Here is a 24632-nt window from a genome sequence, read left to right as displayed (position 1 = left end):
GATGAGAAGCTAATTAGGAGTTTGTCTGGGACGGATTTTCTACCTATTTTTTCCGGCTCCCATGTTTGTGGAGGTCGTCTGTCAGGTGTTCTTACTTTCTTATCACGTTTCTGTGTCGGTGATTGTATCTGATGATAATGCTGCTTACTTCAATGCTGAATCTCGATGTTCGCCTGCTATCCAGCGCAACATCCGCATTGTTTGATTTTCTGTCGTAGTTCAAAAATTGATGGAAGTTAGTCAAATCTTGTAAACATCGCTAGCCATATATCAATGGGAAGCGTGGAGAGCGTTTGGTGGATGTCATAGAAATATCCTTTTTGAGCGTGCTCATACCCCCTCATCTGTTCAATGAACTGTCCCTAGCTCATCAGCTATGAATCCAGTGGATGATGTGGTCTTTCCGGTCACTCCCCATTTGTCTCGGAGGACCATTAGCGTAGACCAGAGGACTGAAGGCATATAAAGTCAGCCCTCCTCCCACTTTGCTGTACCCGTCTTCACTTCCACACTAGATAGTGAAGGAAACATCCTGCGTGTTGTCCTTCGGGAACAAAGTAGCTACGCATCCTGTTGCGTTCAAATTTCGACTTCTCTTCCATTTCCAAAGCCGGCTATTCTCTACCACTGTTATCCACAGCTCCCAATAGCGGGAAAAAAATATTGTCAAATTCCGGTCCTTTTTGAATCGTTGTATATTCCAACAGTGCATGCACTAGACATACACCCTCTCTAACTGGACCAATATTTTTCCAGCGGGTAGTTGGCGTACATTAATTCTAAACGGGAATAGCGGACCTTCCTCAAAATACAATTTCAATCCTGTATTTTATTCGCGCTTCATTCCGTCGCGATCAAATGGAATTAATCTCCACCCGGTTTCTTGCTCAGTGGTCGATCCGTTTTCCACATCAGAGCCAAGCCGGATCAACCCTTTGATCAGTATCTGTTCCTAATCAGCTATCTTCTCTCACAAGTATCATACATCATAACTTCCTAACAATTCTGCATTTTTGTTCCCGTCCCATTCATCACAGCAACTCCTAGTTAACCTCGCATCAACCCAACGGTCTTTTATACCATCAAAATGGCGGGACTTTCACAAGAAGATCGCAACATTATCAAGAACCATCCTCTAACCAGCTCAGTCAATCATTTACAAGGCGTGCTTCAGGAAGCTGAAAAAATCTATGAGTCACGTCTAATTTCCTATGATGGCGCTGTTGATAGCCTTGACCAACTCTATCGGGGAGCGACTTCGGGACTCCTCTCTGTTTTACAGAAAGAGGGTGCAGCTTGTAACCTTCACTCACGGATAGGTGATGGGAAATTGGAGTCTGATCTAGGACACTTAGTTGAGCGTCTCAAAAAAACAAAAGGAATCTTCAAATACGATGACTACCGGCCTCTAGTACACCTGGTCATCCAAAGGCTCCCAGACAATGAAATCCAGGACGTTGATAAATGGAACATCGACATCTGGAAAGCTGTATTTAACCTCATTGACAACATCCCTCAATCAACTCCTCCGACGAGCATCCCACCCTCCTATGACAGCACGCCAGTCAAATCCACCTCATCATCGCAGAAAGGCTCCGAGCAGACGCGTAAGTTGGGGAATCCAAGAATATTTGAGGAGATATGTGGCTGCACATTTCGAGATGTTGAGGGCTTCTTTGACAAATACTTTGAGGAGAAGGATTGGAGTGACAAAGCAGATACCATCTGTCGACGTGTGTTAGACCCAGACAGCGACAGTAATTGGGCCCAGTTTCCCGATCCTCCTACACAGGACAATGTCCTCACCTGGTGGTTTCGTCTTCAAGAAGACCTTCTCTCGGAATCACGCAGCACCTACTACACCACAGCAAGCAAAGCGGATCTTACTGGTTCGCAGGCGGAACGGCAAGTTGACCTTCTTTTGCGAGCTAGGGGTGGGAGCCCCTTGCAAAACAAACACGACTGGACAGACATCCTGGTGGTTGGCGAGCTCAAAAAACCTAAAGAGAAGATCAGGACCAAAGCCACACTGCTGCAGATCAGCTGCTCTGTACGCGAGGTCTTTGCTGCACAGCCCACTCGGCGGTTCGTCCATGCATTCACTGTCTGTGGGACCAAGATGGAGGCGTGGGTGTTCGACCGCGCGGGGCCCTATAGCTCGGTAATCATCGACGTCTACGCGGACTCGAGACGGTTCTTTCAGGTGCTTGTGGGCTACACCATGATGAGCGACGAGGAGCTGGGACTGGACACCTTTATTGCTAGGGATGAATGGGGCAACAAATCAATAACTGTTAAAGGGCCTGGGAACTCAGTGGAAAAGGTGCTGCAGCTGGGTCAAATGCTTTCCTTTCAGCGTGCCATCGTGTGTCGCGGGACAACATGTTTTCTCGCAAACAATGGACAAGTGGAGGGCGTAGCCAAATTCTCGTGGGTGTCGGACAAGCGGCGACCGGAGGCGGAACTCCTCGAGCTAGCAGGTCAACAAAATGTCCAGGGGGTCGCCAGGATCATTGGCCATAGTACCATCACCAACATCGCCGACATGCGCCGCGACCTGACCTTCGACGACAAGCGCTATGACTTCAAAAGCGCACCCCCAAGCACAGCCTCCTCGTTTCATCAATCTCAGCCGCTGACTGAGCCCTGTCGCTTAGATATACGTCGAAAATCGTCGTCGAGGAAGCGCAGATCCCCGGATAAGGGGATGCAGGCGTCCAAACGATCGCGCTCCATCAATCAACCATCAAGGGACACCCAGGAGGAGAACAAACTAGCTTTCTCCATTCAGTCAGCGCACAGACCAAGCCTCTTCGACAGGAACGGTGAGGAGCCGTACGACAACCGTGTCCTCCGGTGTCTCGTGATCTCACCCGCTGGCCAGCCGATCTATGACTACAGATCACCATTGGAGCTTCTCACAGCGCTGCGCGATGCAATAAAGGCGCACCAGTCTCTTTACCTGGATGGGAACATCCTTCATCGGGATATTTCAGAGAACAATATAATAATAACTGATCCAGGCAAGGCGGACGGTCACTCGGGCATGCTGATCGATTTGGATCTTGCCAAAGAGGTTGGGAGCAGGAGAAGTGGCGCGCGGCACCAGACTGGCACAATGGAATTCATGGCAATTGAGGTGCTGCTTAATATCGACCATACCTATCGGCATGATCTCGAGTCGTTCTTCTATGTGCTTATCTGGCAATGTGCCCGTCATGGTTGGGAAAAATTAAATGAGCTACAGGGACACGGACAGGACCCGCCCAAAGACAGCATGCTGAGAGAATGGTATACTGGAACTTATAAGAAAATTGCAACTTATAAAAGAGGTAACATGGAAGCTGGCGGATTTGAGTATCTTTTGCAGGAGTTTCCGCCGGATTTCGAGTGCATCAAGCATCTTTGCAGGACCATACGAGGTGTACTATTTCCTTATGGGAAGGAAGGACTTATTGTTGGAACACCGCAAGTCCCACAGAGACTATATGATCCTATCATTAAGGCGTATGATGATACAATAGCTCTGATTGAAACTGAATAGGATTAATGATTGCTCTGTTCTGGCAAATAAGTATCATTTATAGAAGCTCAATGCATATGTATATATTCTATATTTGAAGGAGTGGAAATGTTGCAATTTGTTACAACGCAGCTAATAAGTTTGAACACTAAATATCTAGAGGTGGCCGCAGCTCAAAAGGCATTGTTGGTTTCCAGAAGCTTTTTGATTCTGAGAAAATGCCACTGCAATAGTATCCTATGAGCACTACAGGGCAGTCGTTCGTTTTGATTCGCAGTTCCTGGTCAATTTCAACGTACCCTGCTGGAGCGGTCAGCCGTAAAGCCACTGCACTCAAATGCTACGTGCTGCATCTCAATCCTCTCTCGCAGAGGCCTGTAGATTGGCATCATAATGCTCTTTACTCCCTGATGTTATCATCTCGAGTATCGCGGCCATTTGCTTCAATATTTCAATCATTTCGGGCACCCAGGTCTACAGATCAAGGTTTGGACGACGGGTGGGGAGTGAATGTGTTCAACAAAGAGTGCCAAGCTTGTTTGTGGAGTTTCATTGCACAGTTGAGCGCATTTCTGAGGTGTTGCTTTCCTAGCCTACTCAGTTGCTGTTGATTTTTCACAGCTTTAATCAATCTAATTGGTCATGGAACATCTCAGACTAAATTTGCGTGTATCATCGGTGATCACCAATTAAAAGTCTTCCTCTACGTTAATGCCAAGGACCTCCAGCGGGCGTTCTCATCTAAACGCAAGCATACATGCTGGACTGTGTGGTTAAAACACCACAAGATGAAGTGTCCTTTCATCAACGATCTTAGCCACCTCCTGCCTGATATCGAGTTTCTAGAGCTATTGTTCACTGGAAGCCATAGCTATTTCTTCAAAGTACGACTTAACCGCAAAATATATGCTCTCAAATTGGTACCTTAGCGGCATTCCTTTGCTTAAACCCTTGCTTATAATAATGATATCCTTAGTACACCCTCAACCTGACTGGCCGGAATCACGGTTCGAAAGAAATGCATGGGAGAAAGACCCCTTCATCGTTGAATGTCAAGTGTATGATTACTTGATTGAAAACAATCTAAGCGGAGTGGTTGGGTCTTGTTGCCATGGCTGGTTCAAGCTTGATAAAGCCCAGGAACAAAGCTTGGAATGGAAGCTAGAATGGCAGCGGAGAATAAATACAGCTGAAGACTCTATTGTGGACTATTGCTCGAATACATTGATGGGTGTACCATCGACAAGGCTAGAGTTACTCCCAAATGATGGCCGTGCATTTCTTGTTGATTTCAGCTCTGCAAAGTTATGGCCTCACAGTTCCTTTATGATACACAAAAGAGAAGACTTCCTATGCTACACTCAAAATGAGAAATGCAAACTTGAACTACTTTTGTTTCGCCTTCAAAAGGTAAAGCTCTTCCCCCCTTGATTCATGCGAGATTTTAGCTTATGGAAACCAGTTAAAACGGCACCAAGGCATGACATTCAGCACAACTGAAAGTGAGGAACAAGCATACGGTCGCCCGGTGTGTTCCTGGGCAAATGCAAATTACGCGGTTGTTGAGTAAGAAGTCTTTTGCAGGAGATATCTATGTATGGTAATCCAGTATCAGCGTCCATTAAAAACACATTACCAGGTCAGACACAGATATCACAAGTGGCGGAATGCTGCAAGATCCCAGCTTCATATTAGGATCCTACACAAATAAAGCACATAGACCACACGGGCGGTAACAACCCCAGCACAGTATGAACCAACAATCTCAACAACTTGGCATGAACAGGGACACTCTGATTATCCGACTCTCCCCACCCCTTGCATTCATTATCCTCATTTTCGACGTGACTGGCTGGGCGGTAAGCAAGAAAGCCCACTGGATATGGAAATAAATGCTTACCAGTAACGAAATGTTACGCGCCGCATCGCGATCCCCTTTCTCAGAAGCCTGTAGATCAGGACCATACTGTTCCTGATCCTCTGTTTCAATCGTCTCGAGTATCGCAAACATTCCTTTGAGTATTTCCATCATTTCGAGCATCTGGCTATGTATCTCCATGATTTCTTTTGGCTGAACCCTATTTTCCGTGCCCTTGATGCCTGAGGAAGTTGCCGAGGGTCTTCGCATGTCATCGTTGGCATTCGGCATTGCGGCGGATTATGAATCCCCTGCTGCAAGTCAGGCGGGTTTCTGGATAGCAACAGGGTTTCTGTTGAGATACGAATTTGAGATTGATTTGCTGAGTATGATTTATGATGGTTTAAGAGCATAAATATAAATATCCGGAGCTGGAGAGGTATACACATACTCCTCTCCAGGGCTAGAAAACAAATATATGGCTAAAAATGAATTGAAGAAAACCCAAAGTAGAGTGACAAAGAAATGAAAGGGAAGAAACAAACAAATCAGCTGCAAACAAAGGAACACAACAAAGAAAATATCATACCAGAGCTGTAGGCAAGGTAGACGTCTACTGGGCTGAGATATAATAGACTGTATCAATGGTGCTCCTGGACCAGAATAAAATATGAGAAGCAAACAAGATCAAACAAGAGAAACCAAAAGCAAACAAGCAAACAAGACAGGTAAAGTGCAGAACAAATCAGAACCAAAATTTAATCAAAATTTAACACATTACACAGATAAGAGATTCTAACCAATTGACTTCACAATTCCGCGTCCACCGCCCCTGCGGGATCCTGTTTTCTGCCTGAAATGCTTGTGGCCCGGTAGAGCAGTCGGTGAAGGCCGTTTGTCCTTCCACTCCGTGTGGAATTCTTTGACCAACTCCTCGCAGCCCGGGATCAAATTGCTCCGTGGTTGCCATGTAGGCATCCATGCAACACGGTACTCCAGAGTTGCCTTGCCCCCTCGCATGCGGATCCGGGAATCCAGTACCTTTTTGACCCGCCACCCCTTCTGAGCCGCACCGACGTGGTCAATCGGGATTAGAGGTCGACTCTGTGGGCGTGGAGAGACACCAGCGTGGGGTCCAGCGGAAATGGTCCCTTTGTCTGCAGTAACAAGAGGGGTTTCTGTTGAGGATCAGCAGGAGACCGCGGGACGGGAATTGAAGGACGCTTACCTGAAACTTCTCGGGGAGCCAGCGAGGCTCTGCTATCGGCCATCCTATCCAGCTCGCCACCTCGATTCATGGATGTCTCGCGGACAGACAGCATTGATGGGTAAGTCGGCGTATCTGCAGACTCGCCTCTCTGCTCATCATCATGGCTAATCACCATCGAGTCATCTACAACAATTGGGTCATCTGAGATGGGGCTGAAGTTAGCAGATCGGTAGAACAGAGCTGAGTGAGCCTGGAGACAGACCTCTACTTTCACCTGCCCGGCATGTGTGAAGCCCAAATCCAGGGACGCTTTCCGCAACTATATCCGCCTTTACCGGTATATCACAGCAGCCACTGGAAGAATCATGAAGATCTGATCTGCAGGGGACTGCGGCATGGTTGGTGATATTTCTCTGGCTCCTGTCAAGCAGTTGACTCCCATCATCCGACGAGATCTTCTCCAGAATCCTGTCAAAATCATTTTGTGGATTGTCGGGCGACTGGGAGTGTTGACTTGCATGAAAGATGGGAGATGGAGCAGATGGAAACAGGCGAGGGGGCAAAGAGTGTCCGAGCTGTTGTGAGGGGTGGGATAGGGAAGAGGAAATGTCAGCGGTGGGAAAGGGTCTCTGTGCTGGGGGATTGGGAGGTGTGGGGATTGTAGCAAGTTTCAGGTTCTGTGGTTTGGAGGGATTCAGGAGATTTGGTGGTCGGTAGAATTGGACATTGTTCATGGTGACCGCGGGCATTCTTTGATCTGTACGGGCGTGTGAGTGCTTTTCTGTGGGATCTGGGGTTCGGGAAGATGTGATTCTCGTTCTGAAATCATTGCTTCTGGGGGGGAAAGCTGGCCATTTTATAGAGCGACAACCAGAGAAGCCCAGCCGCTGGCAGAGTGTGGCGGACGGCCTCCCCCACCCCACTTCATAGATAGACCCAGCATCCTTGGAAAACCTCACTTCCGCAGTCCGGCCAGAAAACCAACCGCCCGCTCAGTGGGAATCAATCACAATGAAACACATGACAATGCAAGCTGTCAAGCCTGGGTTCCTCTGAACCACACCGTCGATCGGTCCAGAGCCACGGAGCATCAGAAGTTTGCCAGGGACCACAAACCCAGAGAGATGCCCAGCGAAACCGCATGTCATTTCGATCCTGGGTATCCATGGATATGAACGCAGCTGGTCATGGGTCCGTAGAGTCGACGGCGAATGGATTGGATGTAATGGATACATGTGGTGGCTCGGGCGCCTTTGGATCATACAGAAAGCTCCACCTCACTGTCACACAACCACTGCACCCTCAGCTCGCTCCACCAGCTGGAGTCACCTCAGCACTCGGCTCACCAATGAATAGAATCATGGGCCTGGCACTGGCCCACAGCGCGAAGCTGGAAAACCATGCCTGAATACAAGGATACACAGTTGACAACTGCAGAACGGTCAATGCGACTATTGAAATCAGCCGGAGGTCCAGTCTCCCAGTCACCTCCTAGCGTACAGCCGTGTTCCTCGTCATCTCACTACGCCGCAGGTGGGGTGTCAGATCCATGTAATCTCGGGTTTCGCCGACCTGAGGGATTTTCGCCATTGGTCAACAGCACAACGAGCATGCGCCGAATGGCAATTCGAACGGAAGAAGAAGGAGGAGGAGGGCGAAGGCAATGCAATGCAAATGAACCACAGCAGTAACAGAGCGAGGGAGCGCAGTTTGAGATGTCTGGGAATGAAGGAACGGCACAAGGTGAGTGAGGAAATGAAGAATTCAAGCGCGACGCACATAGTTGTAATCCTCCAGATTCACATGGCCTGCTGAGGAGACGGAAAAGAGCGGAAAGCGCAGATCTGAGAGATTTGGAAAGGGCAGAGGGATTATTTTTCTCTGGCGAGGAAAATGTGACAGTGAAACAGTTTGGCAATGGAGATCAGCAGATTATTTCTGGCCGGGACAGCGGGCTGAGAAGGTGGGAAGGGGTAAGTGGGGAGGGAGAATGAGAAAGCGGGACGAGAAGGGTGAGACGGAGGAGGAAAATTGGGAAGATGGAAGGTGCGTGGGCGAAAAGGGAAGAGGAGCGACCTTATATAGATATTCCGGCACACGTCGATGATGTAACTCAGGGCGGCGAGGTCAGGGCGCGCCAAACCCGAAGGGGTGACGGCAGGGCCCAGTGGGCCAATGGGCGGCGTCCGCGACGGCAGGCCAGGCCCGTTCCAGAAGGCGAGGGCCGCATGCGGCCGCGTACTCACCGTCCGATTCTTTACTTTTTTATTTAGTTTTATTAATCTGCATGAAAGATATTACAAAGCAGCTCTGCTGTGTGTGTTGATTTGAACTCTGTTGTATAGTTGAAGATAGACAATGATCATCACTGTGAAAATTTGTCTACTGTTTCAAAGATTGCAGTTGTTATACAGAATATTTTCAACAATGTCTATCATTTTCATATCATTTTTCTGACATTACAACAACTCAGTGTTGATTTGAATCTCATATGTATTGATTTTCACAGTTTATTATATCTTTCACTGCATTATATTCTACTTTTTTCTTCTAAAGATCACAGTTAATATATTGATATGAATATACTTGCAGACCTCTTATCTACTTGCAATAGCTTTAATGATGATGTTGATGATGTTGTTGAAAATGAAAATGAATGTGGCAGCTGTAATTTGACTTTGTGTATATAGTATATATATCATTTTTTTCAATGAGATGATGTTGATGCTTCTCTTTTTTGAATCAGATGTCTATTTCAGCAGTATTTAATTGATGTTTACATCAACATTGATAAATAACAGTTGAAATGAATTTATATTCATTAATTTAAAATTCATACTGATCAATATGATGATCTGTGTAATGTTATACAAGCAGATGATATAAACTGTGAGCAGTTTAATCATCATATAATATTATTTGCTTTTCATACAAACAGTGAATATTTTATACATAAACTGTTTCAGTTCTATAGCAATTGTCTTCAACTACAAACATTCAACTCTTTTCATTACATTTACAATTAATTTTAAATGAAAGGAGATTATCTGTGAGTTGCTTTCTGATCAAACTGCAGTGAATCATTCAGATTTGATTGTTTGTGTTTTTGCAATGAAGGTTTTTCATTTTCTTAATGTTCTTAAATTTGAGCAGCTGTTCAGATTGATGTTGATCAGAGTATGAATAATTAAATATTAAAAATATGAACTGCTTCATATGTATTTGTTGATCTGATTAGAGAATTCTGAGTGATTTTTGCAGCTCAAAATGATTGATGAAATTATATCTACAGAGCTGTCAAACACTGCTGAGAATATAGACAAATTGAATGAATTAATTTGTAAATTTATGATTTATGATTCATGTAATGCTGGCGTGGTGAGCCTCTGCTACAAGAATGGCAGATGTATAAAATATTTCCTCAAGGCTTTTCAAGGTGCTACAGTTGAAGAGGGTGGCTATTCTCTATACAGACAGCAGCATGATCCATGTGATTGTTCTTTATTGACAGCTGTAGATTATATAGAATTCACCTATACAAGTCACGTGCAGCCGTTCGCGTTTTCAAGCTGGATAAGCGAGCGCAAGCGAGCGATTGCGGCTTGTAAATATATTTAAAATAATTTAATATCATAATTTATTTAAATTACATTTTTAAAGTATAAATAATACACAGTTATTACAAAAATAATATTTTAAAATATATATTATTATATAAAATTCTATGAGTAAATAATAAAATAAGAATTTTTAAATAAAATTTTATATTCTATTAAAAATATTTAAAATCTATAAAATATTTAATTTTAATATAGAAATAATCAATATTTATAAATATATTTATAAATATAGACTGTGTATTTTATTTTAAAATAGTATTTTAAAAAGTTTAATAAATTAATAATTCTATATTTTTTTTCTCATAAAAATATAATATAATATAATATATATCTATAAATTATTGTTCTCTTTTTTAGAATAGTTTTGAATGAATATTCATTGAGATATTAACATTTGAAGTTGACTGTAATTGATTTACAAAGGCGAGCGTTGGGTGGAAACGAGCGTTAGGTGGTTGATTACGTTACCTATCTCCCCCTGGGAATTAAAACCAACATTGTACCCCCAAGGTTTGTACAGTATGATGATGATGATGATGATGATGATGATGATGATGAATATAGATGGATTTAGATGGATTGGCTCTCTAGAATCTGTCAAAACTGAGAATCGAAGGTGTAGTACTTTTTCAAGTAACTGATTATGAAAGTGTTTATTTCTTGATACACTGCCAAATGTCTATAGATAAGAGTACAAAAAGATATCAAGAAACAATAAAGGATGAAGACGAGAAGAGGAGAAAAGTCGAAAATCAGAAGTATCCTTTTACCTTTCAACAACGCCGAACAAAATGGAGGCCAAGCGAGAGAGCGAGATAGAGAAGATAGGCATGCCACGGGGAATGATGGAAGAGATAGACCCCCAAAATAATCGTGAATGAGGCTATCAAAATAAAAAGAGCAAAAGAAAAATGCAACGGCGTTGGAAAAATGTGGATTAAACGGTGTGCCATTAGCTTTTTGGGCGAATATCGACCGAGGGAGCCTCAACAGGAAAAACAATCGAAAAGGAAAATATCGAAAAGAGAAACGTGAAGAGAGTATATCTGTATATTATACAGAAATAGGTGGAAAGGAAAATATACCATAGAAAAAGGACGCGGGTGAGTGAAACAAAAAGGAGCTTAGAATAAAAAGATGAAAGCAGGAAGAAGTGGTTTGCGATGCCAAACGCAAAAATAGAAATCCGAAGATGTAACTAATGCCCACAATGAAAGGATGAGATAAGTGAAATGGAGGACGGGAAGGAGAATAACGGGCAGAGTCGAAATTGTGGTCTAACGAAGGTGTGTGATGTAACATAGGGAAGTAAGTAAATCGATAGCCAATGTAGCTAAGATAAGGGGGAGGGAACGAGTGGTGAAACAAACGAGGTAGAGCGAAAGAATAAAATAAGAATAAAAGACTCTACAACCCACACGCCATGCTTATGCAAATGCTGTGCTGGACTTTTTATTTATTCTCTTTTTTTTTTTTTTTTTTTTTTTTTTTTTTTTTCATTTTGACAAACAGAAAAATTTGCCGGGCCCAAACGCGCATTCCGGTGCCGCGCAAGTCGGGCTCGAGGGCGACGTCTCTGGTGAGATTGTCGAATTGAATATGACTGTAGGCTCAGCCAAAAGTTATTAAAATTAAAACTGGCTGCTGATGGAGACTGAAAATGGCAAACCTGCAAGACATAGCGGGTCAAGTGGTGAATATGGTAGACTAGAACGTATCTTCAGTACTCCCAATTTTGTTCGTGTGTTGAACCTTGTTCAAGGAAAGAAGAGTTAGGACTGCGGAGCAGCTGGGCTTGGGGGAGCGTTATTATTATTGGGTGACTGCCTTGATTGTCTCGAAGTAGATCGTCGACCGCGACTCGGCGGGCCCGAATGGGAAGGGCTATGGGGGAAATCAGGTGCCAAGTCTGGATTTTGACTTGGAGGAACACGAGTGGAATATGGGTAGTCGCTGATTACCGGGTCATCTTCTCTTGTATCGGGATGGACTTCAACTCCCTGATGCTGCCCGAGACCCGAATGTCGACTGGAGGGCGAAAGCTTGAAAGCGTCAGCCTCTCCTGGACTTCGTCCCACAGGCGACCAACCTCCGATACTACCGGCAACTACACCTGCCATCACCGCTGCTGGCCTCAGATTTGAGTTGGATCGCGACCGGCTGCTGCGAGAGCGTGATTCCGGAGTCCCCGTGGCCAGCGATGGAAACGCGTCTTGGGCTCCGTCGACCGGTGTCTGTGGCATAGAGCTATCCCGCGACCTTGAACCACTCCTGGACCTTGGGATCAAGTGTTCCGGATGCCTTAGCTTGTGCTTTAAGTGATTAAGTCGTCCTCCACGGACGGTTTTGAGGAATGCCAGCTGATCTTTGATTTCCTGTAGAGCAGGGTTCCACTCGAAGCGATCCTCGTCTGAGACGACAACTTGTGGACTTGTCTTCTTGCGAGCCCATCTCTGAGGGATTAATTTCTGGATGAACTCGTCCGGTATCAGTCGAATAACAACAGCCATGGGCATCGACAAGAGGCCTAGGATGATAGAGACGGCCCATTCGACACCATTCAGGGGCTTTGTATGGAATGCTTCGCCACCAACGAAGATGATAAGGACCTGACCAGCGACGATAACAAACTGAATGGCGATGAACCATGCATTGTGAAGTATTCCTTCAAATATATTGAAACCATTATCAATACGTCGCGAACTATGAAAATAAAAAAAAAAAATAAAAAAAAATAAATATTTTTATTAGTATTCCATATTAATTTGAGGAGGTGCCGCAGTGATGGGTTCCTTACTTGTATTGGTTGAATATCTGCATAAAAACGAAGGTGTTGAAAATAAGGGCTTTGAAGCGACCCATTTCTTTCTCGACATTCCTTCCGGTAAAGTGGTAATTAAGAATATTTTCCCCTGCGAAATTGAGAATGAATATAACGACAAGCTGATAGATCGACTGTCCTATTATCATTTTCCACATGGTTATCGTGATTAATGGAGCGGATTTGGGTTCCGGTTTCCGGTCAAGAATGGTATCGGTTGGGGGATCGGTTGCTGGACAAAGAGTTAGCTATCCAATTTCATCATCTTTGGAAGTCGTAAATTCAGTTGGGTTTTTTTTTTTTTTTTTTTTTTTGGGGGGGGGGGATTACCTAGAGCCAGCGCAGCGAATGAGTCCATGATGAGATTGACCCATAGCAGCTGAACAGCTGTAAGAACCGATTCCTCATCGTCATCGGCTACGGCGGAGACAAAGGTGACAAGAACGGCTGTGATGTTGACCGTGATTTGAAACTAAGGGAACCCAACATTAGAAAGGCCACATACGTAGTTAGCAGGAAATATTCACCTGTAAAAATTTCTTTACGGCATCATTAACTGTTCTCCCCCAAGCCATGGCCTTCACAATAGATGTGAAATTGTCATCCATAAGTATTATAGCAGAAGCCTCTTTAGCAACTTCAGTGCCAGCAATGCCCATAGAGAAACCTACATCGGCTGCTTTCAGCGCTGGAGCATCGTTAGTACCATCGCCAGTGACAGCTACGGTCTCGCCCAGCCTTTTCAACTGAGAAACCAATTTCTTTTTATCTTCTGGGCTGGATCGCGCGAGGACCTGCAATCTTGGTATGACCTGGCTCATTTGCTGGGAACGAAGGGTCCGGAATACGGGGCCTTCCATTGCAATTCCGCCGGCCGTAAATATGCCACACTCTTGGGCTATAGCTTTAGCAGTTGTTAAATTATCGCCGGTAACCATCCTGACGAACACTCCAGCTTTTTGACATTGAATGACGGAATCTGTAACACCTGGACGCAGAGGATCTTGAATGCCCACAACACCTAGAAAAACCATTTCTTTGAAAATTGATTCAAACACCGCCAAGCTACGATCGTATTCTTGGGTGGGAGCGCCGCGAGGGGGCCACTGTTCATAATCTCGGTAGACCAGAGCAATTGTGCGTAATGATCTTGATGCATAACTATCCACAATATTGTTGAGAGTAGTCCTGTTGCTGTCCGTGAGAGGAGCCTCGGCTAACTCGCCAGCCGGGTCGAGAACAATTTTTGTGCATTTTGCAATGAGAATCTCGGAAGCGCCCTTAACAAGTAACCTGAATTTGCCCTCAGAGAGTTTCATGACGACACCCATGCATTTTCTACCAGAGTCAAACGGAATAAGTTGAACGATCGTTGCGTTGGATCTTTCTTCGCTAAGAGATCCCAAGGCAAGATAATCTCGAGCAAAGTTGAGGAGTGCTGTTTCAGTTTTAGACCCAATAAATGTTGTAACTCCATCTTCATCACCCTCGAATGCGGTCGAGTTCAATACAATAGATTGTTTCAAAAGATCCTTGACTGAGGATGATAACGTAGAAATGCATTCTGTCGGCGAAACGTCGCTCGTTTCCGGAGGATTTTGACTGAGGTTATTTTGATCAGAGGTGTCTTGGCTAGCTCTATCACCAAAGCGAGAAGCAGTTCCTATTGTGCCAGCGATAATAGTCATTTTGTTCTGGGTGAGTGTACCCGTTTTATCCGAGCAAATAGTGGTCGCATTACCCATGGTCTCGCAAGCCCTTAATAGACGCACCAAGTTGTTGTCCTTCAACATTCTGTTAGTGGCGAACGAAAGCGCTAGTGTAACGGCGAGTGGTAATCCCTCTGGGACTGCAACGACAATGATAGTGACAGCAACAATAAAAATCTGAAGGAAATTTTGACCTTTTGCAGTAGCGCCTGGAATATTTTTCAAACTCGCCAAAAATTTGATGAATAAAACCACGAAGAGCAATAGACCCGCTGCAAGACCAAGCTTTGCTATATAAGTAGCAAGAATGTTAAGCTTCGTCTGTAAAGGAGTTGTCTCTCCCTCGTCTTGGAGCGACATCAGGGTTTTTCCATAGCTGGAATTAATACCCGTAGAAGTGACAAGGAAGGTGCCAACACCCTGAGAAACTTTAGCGCCTGAGAGGATAAACGGGTCGATTTTCGAAAGACTTTCATGGTTCTCAATTGCTTGATATGCTTCCATCCCGGGGACTTTCCGCAAAAGATCGGATTCACCGGTTGCGGAAGATTCATCACATTTCACATTATGGCCGTCAATAAATACGCCATCAACGGGAACCATGTCGCCAGGCTCAAGATGCATCACATCCCCAGCAAGAATATCATAAACAGATATTTCCACGGATTTTCCAGATCGCATAACCTTGACCATCCGGTCATCCTTTTTCTTATTGAGCCTCACAAACTGCCGTTCCTTTTGCCAGTCGTTAGCTGCACCGACAGCAACCACAACTACAATAGCAACGATGATAGCCACTCCCTCAACCCACTGTATCCTGGGTTCGCCCTCTTCCGCTGTCAAGGACTGGTATATTCCAAGTGAGAGAGATATCGCGGCTGCGATAGAGAGTAGTATCAACACCTTGTCATTGTAGGCAATCCAAGCGAGTTCCCAGAATGATTTAGCTTTCTTCGCTGGCAGTCGATTGTCACTGAAGACCAGTTTTCGGTCGACGTATCTGCGCTCTTTGGCATGTTTTTCATCGGTGTCCACTTTCAAGCTCATAACTCGGGGGCGCAACTTTAGATCCTGCGTATCAAGGCTTCTGCCGCCCTGCTTGGTTGCCTCCTCAAAGCTGACCTTCCCCTCCAAAACCATTTCGTCGAGACTGAGGCCGGTCTGGCAATTTGATCGCAACCCCTTTTCAAGCCCTGCGAGTCCACCTAGAGCGTAGAATGCAGATAGACTTTTGGGATTCAGCATTTTGTTTAATTGGCCTGGGCTAAATGCGAATTTATTGTTTTCGACTACAAAATCATCCTCCGTGCCGGGATCCGGCTTTAGTGCATTGGGGTCTTTCGTAATATCATGTGCATCGCGATCACCATCTCGAGACGGGCGATCTTGAGCCGAAGGTGCAGACGCAACACATGTGTCACTCCAAATAGAACCAGGAGAATTGTTTACCTCTTCCGAATCTAGAGAGTTCCCCCGTGATCGAGTCCCAGGAACAGCTAAGAAGTTATGGGATTGGCTTTCGGGCCATTTTGCAGCTGGCGACGAGACGTTATGGGGCGACGTTGGGCGGCTTCCCTTATCCCTTCCCTCAAAAGAATTGACAGAGCGCAGCTCAGCAGTGGGCGTGGTTTCGTCGTGGAGTCTGGAGCCTTCATCTGAATTTTCGGTGGAAATTCGCGGTGGAGGCGGTATTCCATCTTGAGGTCCATGGAGTTGGGATGGCTCTCCAACAGCACTCACGGCGGAAGTATCTATTGTAATGGTAGGCGCACGCTCACGCCGTAGAGGAGGGCCTGCAGGAGGGGAGGAGCCATCATCTCCTGGCGGTAGTGACATGATTGTTACGTGATATGTGTGGCAGGCTGAAGAGGTTAGCGTAGGGGGTCGAGTCGAGAAGTAACGGACAACCTGCCAAAGAGATGGTTTATTATATCACCGCAGCTTTGGAGCGTCGCATGGTCAAGCTGAAGGAAGCTAGCGAATGGACTAACGCGTGGAAAGCCCAAAAGATACGGAAGGGGGGGGGGAAGAGTGTGGAAAACAGATCCTGCTGGTATCAAGGAATCAAGGTCGTCAACTGCAATCGGGAAGGGCTAGGGATATTTTCACACGAACGTCGAAACTGTCCTCTATTCCCGGGGTGCGACTTTCGCCACCAGCTTTGGCACAATATCTGGAAAACCCCGGCAGCAAAATACATATATGACCGAGCAATGGCGTAATTCAAATGCCCTGTAGGAAGGAGGCCCTAGGAGGACGGTGGTCAACACGGTGGTCAACACTCGGCCAATGCGGTGGAAGCCGATAGGTTGGAAGACGACAATGTTGGATATCTGGCCATCAAAGGGTATTAATCGAAGCGGCCAAGCTCTGGGGCCAGGAAGAGGGATAGGAATATGGCACAGGGAGGGAGTTGAACAAAGCCCAAGGTTCTGCTGGGGGGAGGAAGAGAGTCGGTCTCACGTCGGAAGAACGGACATCTAGCGGGCTCGCCCTTGTTTAGCGAACTAACCAAGTGTACTCTTTCTTGGCTGTGCCTTGGGATGGGTTTTCGCAACAAAGGAAGGGTACCCCGGGAACATCTGGTCCCTTGGAGAATGGTCTACGGGGCAATGCCAGGTTCAATTGCAATTGCTTTGACGACTCTCTACGCTCTGTCGGGACATTGTTGGTGACTGTCAGACGTGTCAGTCCACAACGACAGATTTTATGTCTACAAGCATCATTCCCCTGAATAGCTTGACCCCATGCATGAAGACGCCCAATTGCACTCAGAACATCAAAGACTTATTTTGAAAATTTCACACACAGAGTCCCCCGGCGATCAGTTCACGGAGGCTATCAACATCCGGATCTTAAAGCCCAACGCTACATGTCATATCATGTTAATTCTCTCCCGAATCCCATAGAAAGGGATCTTTGCCATCCGCAAGCGAAACCTTCTCTTGCCCCGTGTTTGTTACTTTTTTTTTTTTTCTTTTTTTTTTTTTTTTTTCATTTTTCCATTTTTTCAATTTTTTTCTCCCTCGAAACCGGCAAAATCCGCCCAGGTTTGGCAAATCGGAGGAAGGCGCAGCAGCAGCATATGTCGCCGCCAGGATCAGAGTTTCAGCGGCCTTGGGAGGTAGCAAATCAGCGGCGCGGATTGCCTGCACTGCCTCACCGCATTCATTGGTGCGAAGACGGGCGGCCCAAGAGATTGGGTAGGAGATTTCCTACTCGAACGCATCGTTGGTGGCTCTTCGTCAACGTGGTCGTGGTCACGCCACGCTTGACATCATGGGCAGGGAAGCATCACAAAACTCTTGAACAGTGAAAGCCTGAACCATCTTGCGCTGTTGAAGCTGTTAATTGTTGAAAGAGTTGTTGAGATGGACCGAAAATCCAGTTGCAATCCCAAGCTACTGTCCAGATACATGCAGAAGTGCAGAAGGGTCCTGAAAGGGGAGAAAGAGGATTAACGTCGAGCTATGTGGACCGTCTTCTTGACCAGTGAGAGTGCCTGGCCAGTGGGCATCCCGGTTTCTTAGTCTTATTCCTCAGGGATCAATGATTTATTCTGGAACGTCTTCCGTGCAAGGGCTAGCCATGAACACCCTGATTTTTTCGGTTTCTATCATCATCATTGTTGCGGAGTCATTTTTATTCCAACAGAAATTTTGAAATGACGAGGGGTATTTAGGCATTTAACCATTACGCGGCGTACGCATTTATACTCCTTCACAATCATATTACGGCTTGGCGACTCACGCGTTTCCTTGATCACTTGCCACTTCGGTGATGATGCGAGCTCGTAGTTGATGGCCTGGATCCCCGACCTCGTCCACATCAACATGACAGACTACGATCCATCCTCAGCAACAAGGCCTCGCGCAGCACCACAGCTTAGGAGATTTCAACCTATGTCCCTTGCTCGTGCTTTGTCTTCCCCCCAACAGGTCACATCCCGCCAACCAATCCATCATGCTCAGTCCTAACTATCCCAATTCAATGCCAGCGGTATGCAATGATTTGAGATGCTGACGATACCCGTGGGTTCACTCTCTGATCTTTGTCCGACAGCACAACTACCATGGTTTAAAGGGAGAAACCAAGATGCATTGGGATCAACTCACACAAGTAAAATATATGAATCAATCCATGTTGTTAACAGCTTTCTTTTCTTTGATAACAAAAGGCTCGCCTAGCCACACCACATGCTTGTTCCCATGTCAGATTGATTGCATCTAAAAATTTGAGAATAATGAACATCAACCAGCAATTTCTATGATGCCTGCTTTGACACCGCGATGCTTAATTAATTACCTCCCTCTCTGGAGAGTGTCACAGAATACGCTACTTACAACTGTTGCACACACACACACACACACACACACACACATCCCCACCGCGTGTGTGTTTAACCACTCATCATCTAAGAATAAAGGAGCACATGCACAGGAACAAATGCAGGGACAATAGCTTTTATCAGATCATCAACAAAAAATCCAAACTAGCACATCCAACTCGGACCCCCCCATGTCAACCTTCGTGCTACTTCCAACTTGAGATCTCAAACCCTTTGATACATATCATGCACTCACATACAGGATGCTACTCTCCAGGTGGCAGCAGATTACACAGCTCTATTTTATTATTCACTTTCCTATTCCACCACATGCAATAATAGCAATGTGCAACTTAGCCCGATGCTATTACTTCCGAAAAGCCTGTGTATCGAAGTTAGGCCTTTAACATACCAGGCTCGTCTGATGGCCAGTCCCCGACGGGATTTTTTTCTTCTTCTTTTTGGGGATTGCTCCTTGGTTGGGAAGGTAGGGTGGAGAAAAGAGGGGCGCGGGAATTATTTTTTTTCAACTGGAAAAATCTGTGCGCCAGATATCTCAAGAGCCGAGGTCAAGTGCTGGTCATGGTGGCTGTGTATCTATCAAGAAGCACAGCCCATTATTAAATGGGTCCAAAATTCGATAATCCGGCGTCAACCTAGCTTCTGAGGATTCATGTCTGTGGCGCGTTGGGTGTCTAGGAAGGAAATGTCCAAGCTTGATCCGATATAATCCTCAGATGAAACCCAATTAGGGTAATTCCGCGCATGACAATTTTTTCACACCACACTTTTTCGGCCGCAGAAGCTTTATTCGGGAAACCTGCCAAATGAGAGAAGGGTCGGGGACGAGGCGAAATTCACTCCACCGAATCTTTACGGCAGAAACCCCAGAGAAAGAGAATTGCATGAGCCGTTTAAAGTGGTAAGCTTGAAACGTATTCGATCTATTTGATTGGAAAGCGTTTAGTGGCTTCATACGGATTTTGCCTCTCATTCAGCTTATCGCCGCGGATGAAAACCTATCGCATTCTCCCAGCAATATGTAGACATGCCGACGCAAGTCATTGACAGCATAGCTAGTGGTATATCCACTACCCCACCGACATACTCGATCTTCGTCGCTGAGGCATTTTCGATATCGTGCCGTGCACAGCATGAGCATAGGGGTTGCACTCTGGCATTGAAGATGGGTCTCCAGGTGAACGAAGTTGTACTTAGCTCATTTTCCGCGGGGTCTGAATAGAAGAAGAAAAAGTCACTCATGATATCTTAAAAAAAAAAAAAAAAAAAATTCTGTTTCACAAGCGGAGATATTGGGAGTTTCGTGTTGTTGGATTCAGTCACTTGCCCATGGCTCTGGGTGCCTCTTGCTTTCACATCGAGTAAGATTCGCACCGCTGGTGAGATTGAGCTTTTTGTTCATTACTCCAGGAGTCTGCTCATTGCGTTTCGGCTTGTTGGCTGTCGTGATGGGTTTAGGCATAGGACGTTCATTCAAGCCAAAGGTATCCAATCAAAAAGCGCCAGCTTGTCGAAGAAATATCCGGTAAGTAGTGGATGCAGAACTAAGAAACATGATATCTTTGAACATATTCCTGCTGCCAGACAACAACGCCCATGGGTATATGTTCCCATCCTTAAATCCACCATCGGAATGCTCACCACCATGTTTACTCTACTGGCTTCGGGTACCGTTCTCCCTGCGCTGGCTATGTACGCCTTCATTGACTACGGACATATTTCCAGGGTTGGATCATCCTTGCCGTACTCCCTGCCGTTATCACTTTGGATACTGGCAAGAATTTCAGGCATGTCTCGAGATTCAGTTTCTCAATATGGCAGAACAGAGCCTGCTGGCTAGGCTACGTAGCACCCGGCAAATGCCCGCATCTTGTCTATAATCCCATACCTTTATCCCTTAATTTAAAGGTGATATTGGAGCTTCACACTGTTGCACCGCCCACTGGTGGATTCAGCCACACAGTTACGTAGGGTGGAACGTGCAGATAGATGTTGTTGAGCAGCACTCTATTGCCCTTGTTGTTAAAGGGAGTATTAATGGGCGTACCATGCACCTCTCGATTCTAGGCATTTCCAACAGTTGAAGGCTAAATTATAGTAATCCCAGTCAAAGCCTTTGGTTGTTGATTTTGTCCACGGGTGGGAGAATTCCGTCCGAGCAATGTGGACTTACCAAGCATCATGTCGATTTGGGAAGACCTCTGGGATGAGTAAGACTTCAGATATATATTTGTTACGGTATCATATATTTCCGTGTTTCTAACAGCTAACTCGATCATAACCTACGGATTGCCGTCCGGTGATGTCATCGATCTAAAGATATCATCGCCCGAACAATTAATAAGAAAACAGACACAACCTCCCAGATATTACCTTCAAAATAAACCAGCCCCAAAATTGAACATATCCCACATATAAGAAGGTCTGAAGAGATGTCCAGCCCCTCCGACAACCCTGTAACTCTCCACGGCTTCACCGCCGTCCCCGCCTCCGCCTCCGCCCTCCTCACTAGGACTCCCGAATACCCCGCGCCCACTGCCTCCGCCCCGCCGCTCTCCGTCTCCGATACCCCAATTCCCAACACGCCTCTAGCTAAACGAATCCAGGCATACGCCCTCGAGCACCTCCCCACTGCGACCTACAACCATAGCAGTCGCGTCTACCACTTCGGCCTAGCCATAAAACGCTGGCGATTTCCCAGCTGGTCGTTCAGCGATGAGACATACTTTCTAGCTTGCATGCTGCATGATATTGGGACGACGGAGGAGAATCTGCGGAAGACGAGGTTGAGCTTTGAGTTCTATGGGGGCATGCTGGCGATGGAGGTGTTGAGGAAAGCCGGGGGAACTGAGCGGGGGGACAAGGACCTGGTGGCGCCGGTGGAGCAGGTTGAGAGTGTGGTGGAAGCCATTATTCGACATCAAGATCTTTGCGAGGTCGGGAATATTACGGCGGTGGGGCAGTTGTTGCAACTAGCGACGATTTTCGGTATCGTATTTGGCCTTTTTTTCCCCCTAGCTTTCCTCCATTGGAGAGTTTTTAATTTTTTTTTTTTTTTTTTTTCTCCCTTTTTGGGTGTTTGGTTACTCGGGCGGACGCATTCAATCCCCCCGGTGCTTTTTCTTCTCTACAATAACTCACTCACCCCTTGACTGATGTTTGCCTCCGGAACTAAAAAATCGAACAGACAACACTGGCACTTATGAGGACCTCGTCATCCATGCACGATCCATAATGTAAATGTGGCGTTTCCCCGATTGAAGTGGGCAGATTGCTTCGCGGCTACCATTCGACAAGAGAATAGCTTGAAGCCGTGGGCGCATACGACGGCGCTGGGGGAAGATGAGTTTCCGGCTAAAGTGCTGGGCAATAAACTTATGGCGAAATATGAATGAGTCAATTTAGCTGAGGATATGATTTCCCAGATAATAATCTCAAGGAACTTTTGTGTTTTATCGGTATTGTAGTATACTGTTAAGGGGTCCGGACAAAGTTGACCAAAGTTGTTCGTGTGGCAGAGGAGACGAAATGTGAATACTTTAAAGGGATTGGTAGAGGTATGCATGTCTACAAGATGAGATAGATGCATTAAATTTGTCGGGTTGAGATCGTTTTTATAACACAATAAACAAGTTTGTTTACGAAAGGCCACCATCCAGGCACCGATGAAGTACATGAATTCCAATCTAACCCATCAAAGAAAAAAGAAAGAGAAAAAAAAAAAAAAAAAAAAAAAAACCACACAAAGCAGAAAAGCCTCTGGCCCCCCAAAGCTTCCTAACCTTGTCTATGACTTGTATTCCCGGCAATGCTCCAAACTAAACAAGTTCCACATCCTGCTGCGGTTTGATTTTCCAGATATCAAGCGAAGCCCCATCCTCCAACTTCTTCTTCAATTTCGAGTCCTTCGCACTCATCATGGCAATGCTCGATAGTGCCAGCGCATCTACCAACTCGCACATGCGCCCAGATGCTATGAAGCTGTTCGTGAGGGATGGCGATGAGGCTATCACTGAGGAAAGCATCATACACTGAGTAAGCACCTCGCGCCCGATCGTATGACCGGCGAAGAAGAGCGCGCTGTGGTATGCTAGGATGACTTCGGGAAGATATGTTGATTTTATGAATTCGAGTTCAGTTGCTTCCGCGTCTGAATATTAGAGATATTTGGTTAGCCTTTTCATAATTGGTTAAACTAGGATCGGTTGAAGCAAAGGCCGAAGCCTTGCCTTACTTACCATCTTTTGGGTACGATAGCCATTCTCCGCAAAGGGGTTCGATACGTTCTGTGATAGTATCTATAGTTACCTGTAAGGTTTTCCGGAACTCCTTCGCCTGTTGCTTATCAGAGAGACTAGAATGAGAAAGTTAGAATGGAAACAATGAAAGGTGACGAAATGTTATATGGTGGAGAGGATTAGACGCTTACTGTTCATATTGATCCATCTGTCCAGCCCAAGTCTCCAAGGAGTCAAACGCGGCGATAAGGTATTCCAAATCACGCATTGTATGCGATTGCAAGTATAACTCTGCTCTGATATTGCTCGATAATGGACGCCGTCTCTGAATGCCCGATTTCCTAGGGCTCTTCGTCGGGCTTGCTTTTACAGGGCTTGGGAGTTCATCGAATCCATTTTCGGAGCCATTTGCCAATATTTCAAATGGTGAGTGACCTAATCCTGTAATGTCTGCAGGCACCATGTTGACCCGAACACGATTAAAAAGTTCGCGGGCCGCAGCAAGACGCCCAGCACCTATATTCATTTCATGCGGCATTACTAATGAATCACATATTAGATTATTGGAGCTTTGAATAAGGATTTCTTACCCATAAACCGTTTGTATAAATGTGTACCTCTCGGGCAAATATTTGGTAGTTGATCATCCGCATAGCGGTGCCATTCCAAACAGCGGATCAGATACTCGTCTTCATGCGAAATGCGCCGGCCAAGGAGATTTTTCTTTATAGGTCCGATTCTGCTTAGACCTTTTGGTTGATGAATAACACTCCTCTTCAGTCGAATCGTAGTGGTTTTATCTTCTTTTGCATCGGCTTGGGAAATTACGAGTCGCCACTGGCACTCAACGATGGCGGAAAGATTGATATTTAGCCTCTTCATTATTGTCACCTGCCTCTCCCGGTCCTCAGGCTCAACAATATCAATCAGCACATTTCCAAGAACCATGTGCGCTGTATCCTCTGGAAGCAGCGATGCATAAAGCGGGATAAGCTCAAGTTTGCCAGCTTTGCGAAGCAGGTTGATATAGCCAATAACATTGACCGAGGCAGTTTCAACAAAACGTGAGTCGGAACGGACATATCCAAGGGATTGTAAAATGAGAAACAAGTGGCTGATGATACGGATGGCATCTTCGTCTCGAGCTGCAATAAGGCAAGCATCATCGGCATTAGCAATGACGGTTTTCGGAACAAGAGTTGCTTTGTTGGATAGGCTGGCAGCTTTTGAAACCGCGTTCGCTTGATGAAAAAAGAACGTATTGTAGTTTTTACTGAGGATGGCCGTTGGATAGTGCGGTAGTGG

The 24632-nt window shown here is 45.7% G+C and overlaps 5 protein-coding genes across 5 annotated transcripts in view; 2 read left to right on the top strand and 3 right to left on the bottom strand.

Moving 5' to 3' along the window:
* Nucleotides 1-1087: 1087 nt before the first annotated feature.
* On the top strand, nucleotides 1088-4595 carry HCAG_01776 (predicted protein; the record flags this gene model as incomplete). Its single annotated transcript, XM_001544679.1, has 5 exons — nucleotides 1088-1607; nucleotides 1719-3507; nucleotides 3684-3708; nucleotides 4180-4407; nucleotides 4500-4595. 5 exons carry the CDS (start codon nucleotides 1088-1090, stop codon nucleotides 4593-4595), a joined length of 2658 nt encoding a protein of 885 aa, XP_001544729.1.
* A 1581-nt stretch (nucleotides 4596-6176) lies between these two features.
* HCAG_01775 (predicted protein) lies at nucleotides 6177-7340 on the bottom strand (the record flags this gene model as incomplete). The annotated part of the gene is made up of 3 exons (XM_001544678.1): nucleotides 6177-6559; nucleotides 6610-6774; nucleotides 6854-7340. 3 exons carry the CDS (start codon nucleotides 7338-7340, stop codon nucleotides 6177-6179), a joined length of 1035 nt encoding a protein of 344 aa, XP_001544728.1.
* Nucleotides 7341-11983: 4643 nt separating this feature from the next.
* Nucleotides 11984-16577, bottom strand: HCAG_01774 (hypothetical protein; the record flags this gene model as incomplete). The annotated part of the gene is made up of 4 exons (XM_001544677.1): nucleotides 11984-12914; nucleotides 13009-13264; nucleotides 13363-13504; nucleotides 13704-16577. The coding sequence occupies 4 exons, from the start codon at nucleotides 16575-16577 to the stop codon at nucleotides 11984-11986; spliced, it is 4203 nt and encodes a 1400-aa protein (XP_001544727.1).
* Nucleotides 16578-21270: 4693 nt separating this feature from the next.
* HCAG_01773 (predicted protein) lies at nucleotides 21271-22484 on the top strand (the record flags this gene model as incomplete). The annotated part of the gene is made up of 3 exons (XM_001544676.1): nucleotides 21271-21299; nucleotides 21530-22077; nucleotides 22297-22484. The coding sequence occupies 3 exons, from the start codon at nucleotides 21271-21273 to the stop codon at nucleotides 22482-22484; spliced, it is 765 nt and encodes a 254-aa protein (XP_001544726.1).
* Nucleotides 22485-22907: 423 nt separating this feature from the next.
* HCAG_01772 (predicted protein) overlaps nucleotides 22908-24632 on the bottom strand; it is a gene marked incomplete at both ends in the record, with an annotated part of 2024 nt that continues 299 nt past the window's right edge. The window contains 4 exons of the mRNA XM_001544675.1: nucleotides 22908-23239; nucleotides 23328-23443; nucleotides 23519-23843; nucleotides 23918-24472. Of these exons, the coding sequence (XP_001544725.1) occupies nucleotides 22908-23239; nucleotides 23328-23443; nucleotides 23519-23843; nucleotides 23918-24472 (1328 nt within the window). The remainder of the gene's footprint in view (nucleotides 23240-23327; nucleotides 23444-23518; nucleotides 23844-23917; nucleotides 24473-24632) is intronic.

This window comes from Histoplasma capsulatum, genomic scaffold, assembly GCF_000149585.1.
Source record: "Histoplasma capsulatum NAm1 scaffold_1 genomic scaffold, whole genome shotgun sequence".
NCBI classification, from domain to species: Eukaryota; Fungi; Ascomycota; class Eurotiomycetes; order Onygenales; family Ajellomycetaceae; genus Histoplasma; species Histoplasma mississippiense.
The sequence above is the reverse complement of the archived record's forward strand: the minus strand, read 5'-3'. Positions and strand labels throughout refer to the sequence as shown.